This window comes from Halichoerus grypus, chromosome 10 (genome assembly GCF_964656455.1).
Source record: "Halichoerus grypus chromosome 10, mHalGry1.hap1.1, whole genome shotgun sequence".
Classification (NCBI taxonomy): domain Eukaryota; kingdom Metazoa; phylum Chordata; class Mammalia; order Carnivora; family Phocidae; genus Halichoerus; species Halichoerus grypus.
The window spans coordinates 117314574-117325460 of NC_135721.1; the positions used below are offsets into that span (position 1 = coordinate 117314574).

Sequence of the window (10887 nt, forward strand, 5' to 3'; positions counted from 1 at the left end):
CAGAGGCCTAACTGAGAGTTTGTTCGGGCTTCTGGGATCCCCAGGGCACATAACAGGAGGACTTAATTGGGAAGTACTGTTGACACGGTGGCCATGGTCTTTCTCCAGGCCTTTTTCCATTACTCCTTCTTGCCTCTTGCCTAACAGCACTGAGAATTGCCTGGAAAAGCGAGCATCCTTTCTTCTCCAGCAGTGGGCACCTTCTGTCTGCAAAGGAGCCCTGTTGGTGTCTGAAGGCCCCTCTGCTTTTGCCTTGACAGTTTGGGCTTCGTGTGCAGTGGGGGAGGGGAGGGATTGTCTTAAAAGGAGGCTGGCCCCATGAGTATTCTTAGGCTCAGACACATCTATGTCAGGGATGCCCCTTTTGAAGTTGTGCCGGGACCACCATCACCCAGCGGGTGTATAGTATCTGTAGAGAAGTCATAGTGAATGGTATGGTCCAGTGGATAGATCGAGCGTCAGGCAAGCCTGCTGTCACCTCCTGTTAGGGTGGTTGAGGCCGAGGGATGTGGGGCCGGGGGCTGCAGTTCTCTAAGCCTCCTCTTCTGTGGAAGAGAGATAATAACTGTGCCCACGTCGTATAACTAAAGGAGCGTCGTGCATCTGAAGTGCTTGGTTCAGCGCTTGGCACCTTCCTAATTAGCCCCTGGTTACGTACACCTACTCCTGCTCATTGCCTCTAAGTCTATTAGTTGAAACATAAATACATTCAGATAACTTTTGAAATACAGGTAATTCTTTTTTTTTTTTTTTTTTTTTTTAAAGATTTTATTTATTTATTTGAGAGAGAGAGCACATGAGATGGGGGAGGGTCAGAGGGAGAAGCAGACTCCCTGCTGAGCAGGGAGCCTGATGCGGGACTCGATCCAGGGACTCCGGGATCATAACCTGAGCTGAAGGCAGTTGCTTAACCAACTGAGCCACCCAGGCGCCCTGAAATACAGGTAATTCTAACAGTATTTACTGAATTGGGGGGGTGGAAATATGATTTTAATCAGATTGCTTTCCAACTTAGCTGGACATCCTCTACTGCCCCTCAGGTGATGTCTGATCACCCTGGCCGGTCTTCGGCAAGGGTCCTGTTAGGTCCATTTAGCCGGAAGCTCCTTCTTCCATCCACTGATCCCCACCCTGCCCCTTGGCTATAAAATCCCACTTGCCCATGCTGTGTTCTGAATTGAGCCCGGTTCTGTACTGAGGTCTCTTTCCCCGTATTGCAGTCCTGAATGAAACCTGTTTTTACTGCTTTAACTACCATTTGACTCTGGTTTTTCTTCGACGCCACAGTGAGTGCTGGGCCTGGCTTTCTCTAAGGAGTATTAACCATGGTGGTTTAGAGTCCAGTTGACCTGCTTGATTAGCCGCTGTGCCCCTCCTTAGCCCTCAGGGCCTTGGTTTCCCATCAGTAAAAATGGCAGTAATACGTCTAAGGGCTTTGTAAGGATTAAATGAGGTCATGCCCAAAACACTTAACCTAAGTGCCCGGCCCTCCTCATTGACTCAGTGTTTGATCAGCGTAGATATGGTCATCACTGTTCTTTCCTGTGTGTTGGTCGGAGCAGAGTAAAGCAGTCTGCATCCAGTCCATGTGTTTGATTGTTCAATTCATCCGATTCCCCAGCTCGCATTTCCTGAGGGACCTGGAGTCTTGAAACCACACCGGAGCACTGCCCTGGAATCAGGAATCAGTTCCCAGCTTTGCTCCCTCCGGGCAGTGGGACCCTACGGGGGCACCTGACCTCCCACCCCTGCCTTTCTCCAGGGGGCTGTGGGAGGGAGCAAATGAAGCAATGGTCGGGAAGCCTCTTTGTGAACTCGAAGTTAATACAAACATAAGGGATTGTCATTAAAAGCGACAAGTTCCCCATTGGTTAGAGCATGTCTTTAGGGGAAAAAAATAGCACTCGGTCTTAAGTAGGACCCCCACGGGAATAAGAAGCTCCCAGCCCCTCCGCGGGGAGGGGTGAAGTCTTTCACGACACCACTGGTGGTGTAGTCAACGGTGATAAAGCGCAGGAATTGTTGCCACCGTGGTTTTTTCCTTTATAATTGCATTCCCTTCGAAAAGCATAAGTAGCTGTAGGGCCCAGTGTTCATTATTTCGTTTGAAAAACTAATTGGAAGTTGAGAGAGGCCTCAGTTTTTGCTTTTGTTGGGGTGGAGGAAAGAGATGAGCAGGTGGGTCTGGGGGAGGGAGGCTGGCCGTGGCCCGTCCACCACCCAGCAGCTTCCTCCTTTGTGCTCCTTCCTCGGCAGGTTCTCGGCCTGCCCGCCTCTCTCGGTTGAAGTGGACTGCCAGCCCTCAAAGGCCAGCCTTCTCCTCTGGAGGGGGCTTTTGTCCCCCATTGTTGGTATGGCCTCCTCGCCAGAGCCGGCCACAGTGGCCCCCTGCAGAGCCTTTCCCACGCTTGACATTCTTTCTTGGAGGGTACACTGGGGGCTCCCAGAGAGAGCAGGTGGTCTACGGCCTGTGAAGAATCGAGCCGGCTTTACAGCGCTGGTGCACGGGGACCGGAGACCTGCCTGCCAGGCCCGAGGTCAGCACTGGATGTCCCTGGCTGCAGAAGGACCGGGGTGGGGTTGCTGTCTCCCGAGTCCTCAGCAACTCTAGAATGCTGCCATTCATCCTGTACTTTTTATCAAAACAGACATCTCATCATCCAGACTTTTCCTAGTTTTTTTTTTTTAAATTAGTTATAGCAAAATGCCCAAATCTTAAGTGTACGGCTCAATGAATTTTTATATCTCATGACACTGGTGTAACTATTACTCGAAGCAAAATATAGAACAATTTGATCTCACCCCCCCACGAACGTTCATGAATTCTAAGAGGCGTGTGTAGGGTAGGTGATGTGCGGAGGTATCTGGCCCAGGTGAAATGGTCCGTGAATAGAAAAAGCTGAGTAATCACTGACATAGGCACCCTGTGGTCAGTGGCTTCCCGTTCTCTGCTTCCCGTTACGCGAAACTTCAAAAGAATTCTCTCTCCCGGCATTGTCTCATAGAGATATAATGCAAGCCACACAGATGATTTTAAATTTTCTAGTAACCAGGGGCACCTGGGTGGCTCAGTCGGTTAAGCATCTGACTCTTGATTTCAGCTCAGGTCATGATCTCAGGGAAGTGAGGTGGAGTCCTACGTGGGGCTCCACGCTGAGTGCGGAGCCTGCTTAAGGATTCTCTCTCCCTCTGCCTCTGCCCTTCCCCCTGCTCTCTCTCAAGATAAATAAAATCTTAAAAAAAAAATAAATTTTCTAGTAACCACCATAAAAAAGTGAAAAAAAAGAGGGGCACCTGGCTCACTCAGTCAGAGGAGCATGTGACTCTTAGGGTTGTGAGTTCAAGCCCCATGCTGGGTGTAGAGATTACTTAAATAAACAAAATTAAAAAATAAAAATAGAAGTTTATTGGGGTTTTGTTTGATTGTTTTTAATAAAAAGAAAGACATTTGGGACACCTAGGTGACTCAGTTGGGTAAGCATCTGCCTTCGGCTCAGGTCATGACCCCAGGGTCCTGGGATAGAGTCCCATGTCTGCCTCCTTGCTCAGTGGGGAGCCTACTTCCCCCTCTGCCTGCCGTTCCCCCTGCTTGTGCTCTCTCTACCTCTCTGACAAGTAAATAAATAAAATCTTAAAAAAAATAATAAAAATTTAAAAAAGGAAAGACATTTAGAAAAAAATAAAAAGGTGAAATTAATTTTCATGTCTTTTATTTAACCTAATATATCTATTTTAATATATAATCAATATAAAAAACACTGGTATTTTGTATTCTTTTTTCATACTGTCTTTGAGATCAGTGTCTGTTTTGTACTTAAAGCACATCCCAGCTTGTACTAGACATATTTCAAGTGTTCAATAGCCGCATGTGGCTGGTGGCCACCATATTGGACAGCCAGGTCTATACCCACCAGTTCTGGTTCCTCTCCTATCATCTGCTCTTGAATCCACTGTAGTCAGACTTATGCCCCCACCACTCTACCCAATTTGTTCTTGCCAAGTCATCAGGGCTCCCATGGTCACTTCATTGGTCAGTTCTCAACTGTCTTGACCCATCAGCAGCATTTGGTACACTAGGTCACTCCCTTCTTGAAACACTGTCTTCGGTTGGCTTCTGGAATTCCTCTCTTTTGTAGTTTTCCTGTCATCTCACTGCCTGCTCATTCTTAGTCTCTTTCACTGGTTCCTCATCTTTCTGCAGAACTTTAAATATAGGGATTCCCTGGGATAAGTCCTTGGACCTCTTCTCTATGCTCTCTGTTCTTCTTTGGTGATCTAACCTACGCTCCCAACTTTCAGGGTTGGTGGCTGCCGAACCAAACTGGCTGCCGGGATCTCCCTCCGGACTCCAGACTTACATACGCAGGTGCCTCCACAACGTCCTCACTTGGACACTTAAGTGGCATCTCAGACTCAACAGGTCCAGACCCAAACTCCTAATTCTGCGCTCAACTCCTAATTATCCTCCCCAAAGCTCCTAAATGGCTACTCCATCCTTCCAGTCGCTCAGGCTAAAAACTTTGGAATCATTCTTGACTTCATTCCAATCCCCACATACTATCCATCGGCAAATTAGTTCTCCTCTACGAAAGTATCCAGAATTCGACCCTTTCTAAGAGTGACTTAAAATGCAAATCAGTTCATGTCATTCTTCCACTTAAACTCTGTGACGGCTCCTGTCCTGCCAAGAGCAAGATCCCGAATCCTCACCCATGGCCTCTGAGGATCCCCACGAGCTGGCCTCCAGCTCCCCCTCAGCCACCTTCTGCTTGTACCCTCACAATGTTCTAGCTAGCCACATTGGCCTCCTTGCTCTTGCTCCTTCTGTGTTCTTGCCTCAGGGCCTTTATGTTGGGTTTTCACTCTGTTTGGAATGTTTTTTACCCAGATACATAGCCAACCCCCTCTCTTCCTTCAGGCCTTTAGTCAAATGTGCCCCCCTCTCATTGAGGCCTTCTCTGACCACGGCACAGCACATGTATGGATGATAGCTACAAAAATGCCCTCCTGCACTCTCCAGTCCCTTAAATGTTTCTCCTTGGCGACCGCCACCATCTAACATATTCTATACTTACTTGTCTTTATTTTTCTTCCCCCTCATTAGAATATAAGGTCTATGAGATCAGGGCCTTTGCCTGTTTGCTCACAGTTGTATTCCCAGTGCCTAGAACAGTGCCTGGTGCCTAGGGGGTACTCTATAAATATTTGTTGAATGAATAAATGATATCACTCATAGATGAACAAGTCACTAGTGGAGGAAGGATGACTTTGGCCCAGAATGGACAGATACGGTAAAGAGCCTGGTTCTGAGCTGGCCTGCCTGGGTTTGAATCCCAGTTCTCTCACTTGTCAGCAGTGACCTTGGCAGTTCAGTTACATTTCCTGTGCCTCATTGCTTTGTCTGTGACGTGAATACACCAATACCTCCCATCAGGCCGTGTGAGGAGCCTCTGAGATTCTATGCATCAAGCTGCCACCACTCCAAGTACTTTTTGGTACATGTTAGCTATTTTTTTTTTTTTTGGAAGGGTGATTTTTAAAAATTTTCTTATTGTTATGTTAATCACCATACATTACATCATTAGTTTTTGATGTAGTGTTCCATGATTCATTGTTTGTGCATAACACCCAGTGCTCCATGCAGAACGTGCCCTCAATACCCATCACCAGGCTAACCCATCCTCCCACCCCCCTCCCCTCTAGAACCCTCAGTTTGTTTTTCAGAGTCCATCGTCTCTCATGGTTCGTCTTAGCTATTTTTGTAGTATACCTTGTAATACCTATTAGGGAAATGTAACTCTGTAAAACACATAAAAAAAAAATTAGGCTGGAGAGAAAAGGAAATTGAGATGCAGACCAGTATGGGGGAATTTTATTGTATTTATGATGGAAAAAGTAGGTCAGAAATTCGATAGGATTAACTGGATACGGTTGTGTTTTGGCTGCAGGTAGCAAAAAACACAGGTGGTATCTTCATTCTTGGGAATACCTGTTGCAGAAAGAAAGATAAAACTCAATTGGAGAGACTAAAGCTATGGGTGGGTTTGGCCAAGACACCTGGAACTGGGGTGATAGGTACTCCAGGGTCAGGACGAGCGGTCTGGGCTCCAGAAGAGGCAATGTGGGGAGAAGGGAAGGGTCTCGTGCAGTCCAGCGCAGCGAACCTCAGTCCTAGCCCCAGCTCTGCCAACCCACTCCTGCTGAGATCCTGGGCCCGTTGCTCCCCCTTGCAGAAACCACCTCTAATCCCCAGACAGGGTTGGATTAGGTTATTCCTTCCCGCACATAGTTCAACCACACCCCTTACATCTTTTACCATTTATCACAGATTAAATAATCCACCATTCAGGTACTTGCTTAATTTCTGCCTGCTTCAGTGTGGTGGTGCAGCAATGAATTCCATGAGGGCAGGGACCCCTGTTGTCCTAGCCACTGCCGTACCCTCAGCCCAGAGCCTGGCATGCAGTAGCCATCGGCCGACTTTTCCAGGGAGGGGAGGACACATAATTCTGAAGCTCAGTTTCCTCACAGGGCCATTAGGTGGACACAAAGTGTGGTGGGGGTACAAATGTGCCATCTTCCAGATCACTCTCCTCTGACTATCAAGGTATAAGAACTCATTCTTCCGTTGTTTCATTAGGCCCCCCAGGAGATCCTGGGATTTGCAGCCCTTACGCTAGAGGGGGAACAATGGCTGGAGCAGCCTCCAGGCCCCTTCCTGCCTGCTCTGTGAAGTCTCTGTCTTTTAACCTGCAGGAACAAAGCCTGCATTCTTAGGACCTGGTCCTCCCTGGGGCCTCTGCACCCTACCCCACTGGGGCCTGGCAGGAGCCATAAAGCAGGTGAATGATGACCTAATCCCAGCGTGAGCGGCTGGGGGGAGGCATTATTCTTAGAATTCTAGTCTTAGGGACCTTAGAGGTGATTCGAGCTCCTCATCCCTCCACAAAGGGGGAAACAAGGAAGCCGGCTTGCTGTGTGCCTCCCAGCCTGGGTCTCGCCCCTCCTGCAGCCCGCCCATCTGTCTGCTGCTTGTGTCTCCACAGGACTGTAGTTGGTGAGATCTCTGGGCTCTTGGTGTCTAATTAGGTTGGGAAGAAGGTGAGGGAGCACGTGGAGAGCTCTGCTGGGAACGGGATTTGCTTAATAGGTTGGTGCAGAAGTGACTGGCAGAGCCATGCTGGGACTTGTTTGTGCTCACAGTTTAAAATCAGGTTCAAAAATATACCAGAGTTTCCCCACAAATGGTCATGTCGTCCCTGGGAAGCTTTGTGAAGTAGAGCTCCGTGTGAAGAAGGGAAGCAAACGGGTCTTGTGACTTGGGGCCAGCTGCTGCCCCTTCTTTGCCTCAGTTTCCCTCCTCTGTAAAACAAGTGCACTCATTCCTGATCTTCCCTGACACCCAGTGGGAACATGAGGGTCACTGACAGGAGGAATGACCGTCATCCGCCATCCTCATCTTTCCCTCTCCTGAGTGCTGCCCATGCTAGTCTGCCTGAGGGTTTTGGGAGGGGCTGGCCTTTCCTTGGCTTTATAGTTTTTGGAACTTGCCAAGGGATCGAGGGTATGCCTGTCAGATCATCTGCATCAGAATCCCCTGGGACATTTGTTAAAATTCAGGTTCGTGGGTCCTAGCCCAGGACTACTGAGTAAGTAACCTACACAGACGCTGAGCCTGGCCTCTTGCTTCATGCTGGAGATATAGCAGTAGATAAGATCCTGTCTCCAGCACGCATTTTCTTCCCTTCCTCCAGTACTTGACGTGCGTAAGGAGGGACCTCATTCCCAGTTTGCTTGGCAGAGCCCCAGGCCTTTAGAGAGGTGGAGATTCTTTCCTTTTCCTGGCAACCCACGGGGAAGGAAGCCTCTGAGGTCCCTAACCACACACACACGTGTGAGCACACGCATACTCCTACCTTTGCTTCTGCAACAGGGCTGCCAGGACGCTCTCCAGTGCCGTCTGCTTTGGGCCTGCCCACATACCGTCCACCTGACGGCCAAGCCGTACCTCTGCTCCTTGCTCCTGGCTTCTCCCTCTAGTACATTAGAAAAAGAGCAACAGTTGAGGTTGCTATTTGGGTAGGATGTGGAGAAGCCTGGGAAAGGCCAGGGCAAAGTAAGCAACACTGTGGGTCCCTATGCCTATTCCAAAATCCGGTGTGGACTCTTCCACCCAACGGAATTAGATTCAGCAACATTGAGGAAGGCACTTAGTAGTGAAGAATACAGGCTGTGAAATACATATTTGCAAAATATCTCCCCACAGATTTCTTACTAATTATAAAGGGGAAATATTAACTTTACAGAGGAGAAACCTGGCAGACATCATGTTAACTAAGCCACTAAAGTTACCCTCACCAATAATGGGACAAATGGACATCATGTGCCTCCTGATATGGGGCACCAAGAAGGACACAATATCACTGCTGTGAACGCATAACCTGAATCTAATCATGATGGAACATCATAGGGCCAACATGACTTGGGGCCAGCTGTTGCCCCTTCTTTGCCTCAGTTTCCCTCCTCTGTAAAACAAGAGCACTCATTCCTGATCTTCCCTGCCCCTTCTTTGCCTCACTTTCCCTCCTCTTTAAAACAAGAGCACTCATTCCTGATCTTCCCTGACACCCAGTGGGAACATGAGGGTCATGACAAATCCAACACGAGGGACCTTCTATTCTATAAAGAATAATTGGCCTTTACTAATAAAAAAAAGGTCAATGTCAATGAAAGACTGAAGAACTGTCCAGAGTAAAAGAAACTAAAGAGACATGACAATTACGTGCAACCCATGATCCTGGATAGGATCCTGGATCAGGAACATTAAAAATTGCTACGAAGTACATTTTGGGAAAACTGGTGAAATGTGTATATGCACACTTAAGTGCTAATTATTCTGTGATTATGTCTGAGAATGTCCTTTTGTTAGCTGTTAGGAGGCACCATGCAGGAGGATTTTAGGGTAAAGGGTTGTGATGACTGCAGTTTACTCTCAAATGGTTCAGCAAAATAATAACAACGTGCACACGTGTTTGTGTGCGTGTGTGTGTGTGTGTGGCAGCAAATATGGTAAAACAGTAGTAATTGTTGAAGATGGGGGAGGGGATGTGGAAGTCCACTGTATTATTGCTGCAACTTTTCTGTAAGTGTGGAACTTCTTCAAAATAAAAAAAGGTTCAGGCTGTGATGTCGGGCTCTTTGGATCCTAGCCCTGCCACTATCTGGTGTGTGTCCTTTGGAAGCTATTAACTTCGCTACAAGATGAGAGTAAACAGCACCTACTTCATAGGGTTGTTATAGGTAGGAAACTAAGAGTAATGGCTAATACTTGTGAGCCCAGCACTGTCCTGCGTGCACGGAAATATCCCAGTGCAGAGCCTTTGTTTCCAGCACAGAATTATGATCTAATGGTAACTAGCATCGGTATTATGACTATTGGGAGCCTCGCATGGGGAGAAGCACAGAGTTGGTGTTCAACGATCATTTCGTAGTTAGAGGTAAGCCGGGTCTTCGCATTAGGGCCCTTCTGCTATGGCAAGTCGGGAAGTGACAGATGCTGTCCAAGGGGAGGGACCAAAAGTCCCTCCACACTCTGATGCATCGAAATGTGGGAAAAAATCACTAGGACTTCAGCTTACCCTTGCTGGCGGCTCATGATGTCCTGCAGTAGCTTGCGGGCAGACAGCTGGGCCAGCACCTTCCGGTAGCTGTTGGTGAAGATGACATCTGCATACCGAGGGATTCTATATGGAAGGAGTCAGAGGTCAAAGGGTGGGGTGGCAGGGTCAGGCGAGGAAACGGGGAGCTGTACTCATGTCCCTGTAAGGTCCTTCTGCCCGTTGCCCTGTTCATCCCCAGAGAGGATAGGACCCAGGCCGGGAGGCTTCTCTGGAGCTCAGAGTCCACCCCTCTCCCAGAGATGAGCAGTGGGGGTTGCTGAGGAGATGGCTGGGGGCCAGCTTAGGGCTCTATTCTGCACCCCCCCTAAATCATCCCCCACTGGGTTGCAGGGATGGTTTGGGAACATTGGGAAATAGGCCCTGGTGGCAGGACTACTTACCTGAGGGGCAGGGATGGTGGGAAAGAGTGAGAGCCACTGCTGAGGGTGAGGATCACCAGGAAGAACACCCAGAGCAGCATCCTTCACCCCTGTGGCAGCTCCTGGAAAATGACAGAAGGAGAAGATCGAGTGTAGCCATAGCCACAGGGATGCCCTTTGCTGGTGGGGCCCAGCCCCGGGCTTGGCTCTATGCAAACCTTAGTCCTTGTCCTTTAGAGGCTGTGAGGTAGGAAAAAGAACCCAGACTCTGGAAGTCAGACAGGTCTGGGTTCAAGTCCTGTTTTTGCCAGTCACAAGCTCTGACCTCATTTTCTGCATCTGTAAAATGGGCATGTTAAGTTACCCTGCTGACCCCACAGGGTTGAATGGAAAAGTAATGATATTAGGGAAACTGCCCCTTGCTGTAAGGCATTATATGTGGAATTCAGGCCTCAGCAAGGGATAGGGGGTACCTTCCCCTGGTCGCCGAAGTCATCCCCCCCCACGGTGGCATTGACAGCAGTGAGCAGGGCCCACAGCTCAGGCTCTGCGTCTGACAAATCAGTTCATATCTGGGTTCCACCATCACTAGCTGTGTGTCCCAGGACAAGTGGCTTCTCCTCTCTGGGCCTCAGTTTCCCCATCCATAAAATGGAGTCTGTAATACTGACTACATACATGGAGTCCTTGTCAGGGTTTGATGAGATGAGAGTAGGCTGGCACATAAGGAATTCTCTGAAACACTTGAAGCCATGACCTCATATCAGACCCACTCAGGGGGCAGGCTCCCGTCCTGTTTTGTTATGTGGGAAGTCAGAGGGAAGGCAAAGCAATACGTCTTGCTCCAG

General features: G+C 48.7%; 1 protein-coding gene across 1 annotated transcript; it reads right to left on the minus strand.

Annotated features, from left to right (window-relative positions):
• Positions 1-5489: 5489 nt before the first annotated feature.
• Positions 5490-10140, minus strand: GHRH (growth hormone releasing hormone). The gene is made up of 4 exons (XM_036071971.2): positions 10061-10140; positions 9639-9743; positions 7917-8036; positions 5490-5989 (listed from the first exon to the last, which is right to left on the minus strand). Exons 1-4 carry the CDS (start codon positions 10138-10140, stop codon positions 5974-5976), a joined length of 321 nt encoding a protein of 106 aa, XP_035927864.1. The 3' UTR covers positions 5490-5973.
• Between the last annotated feature and the right edge of the window lie 747 nt (positions 10141-10887).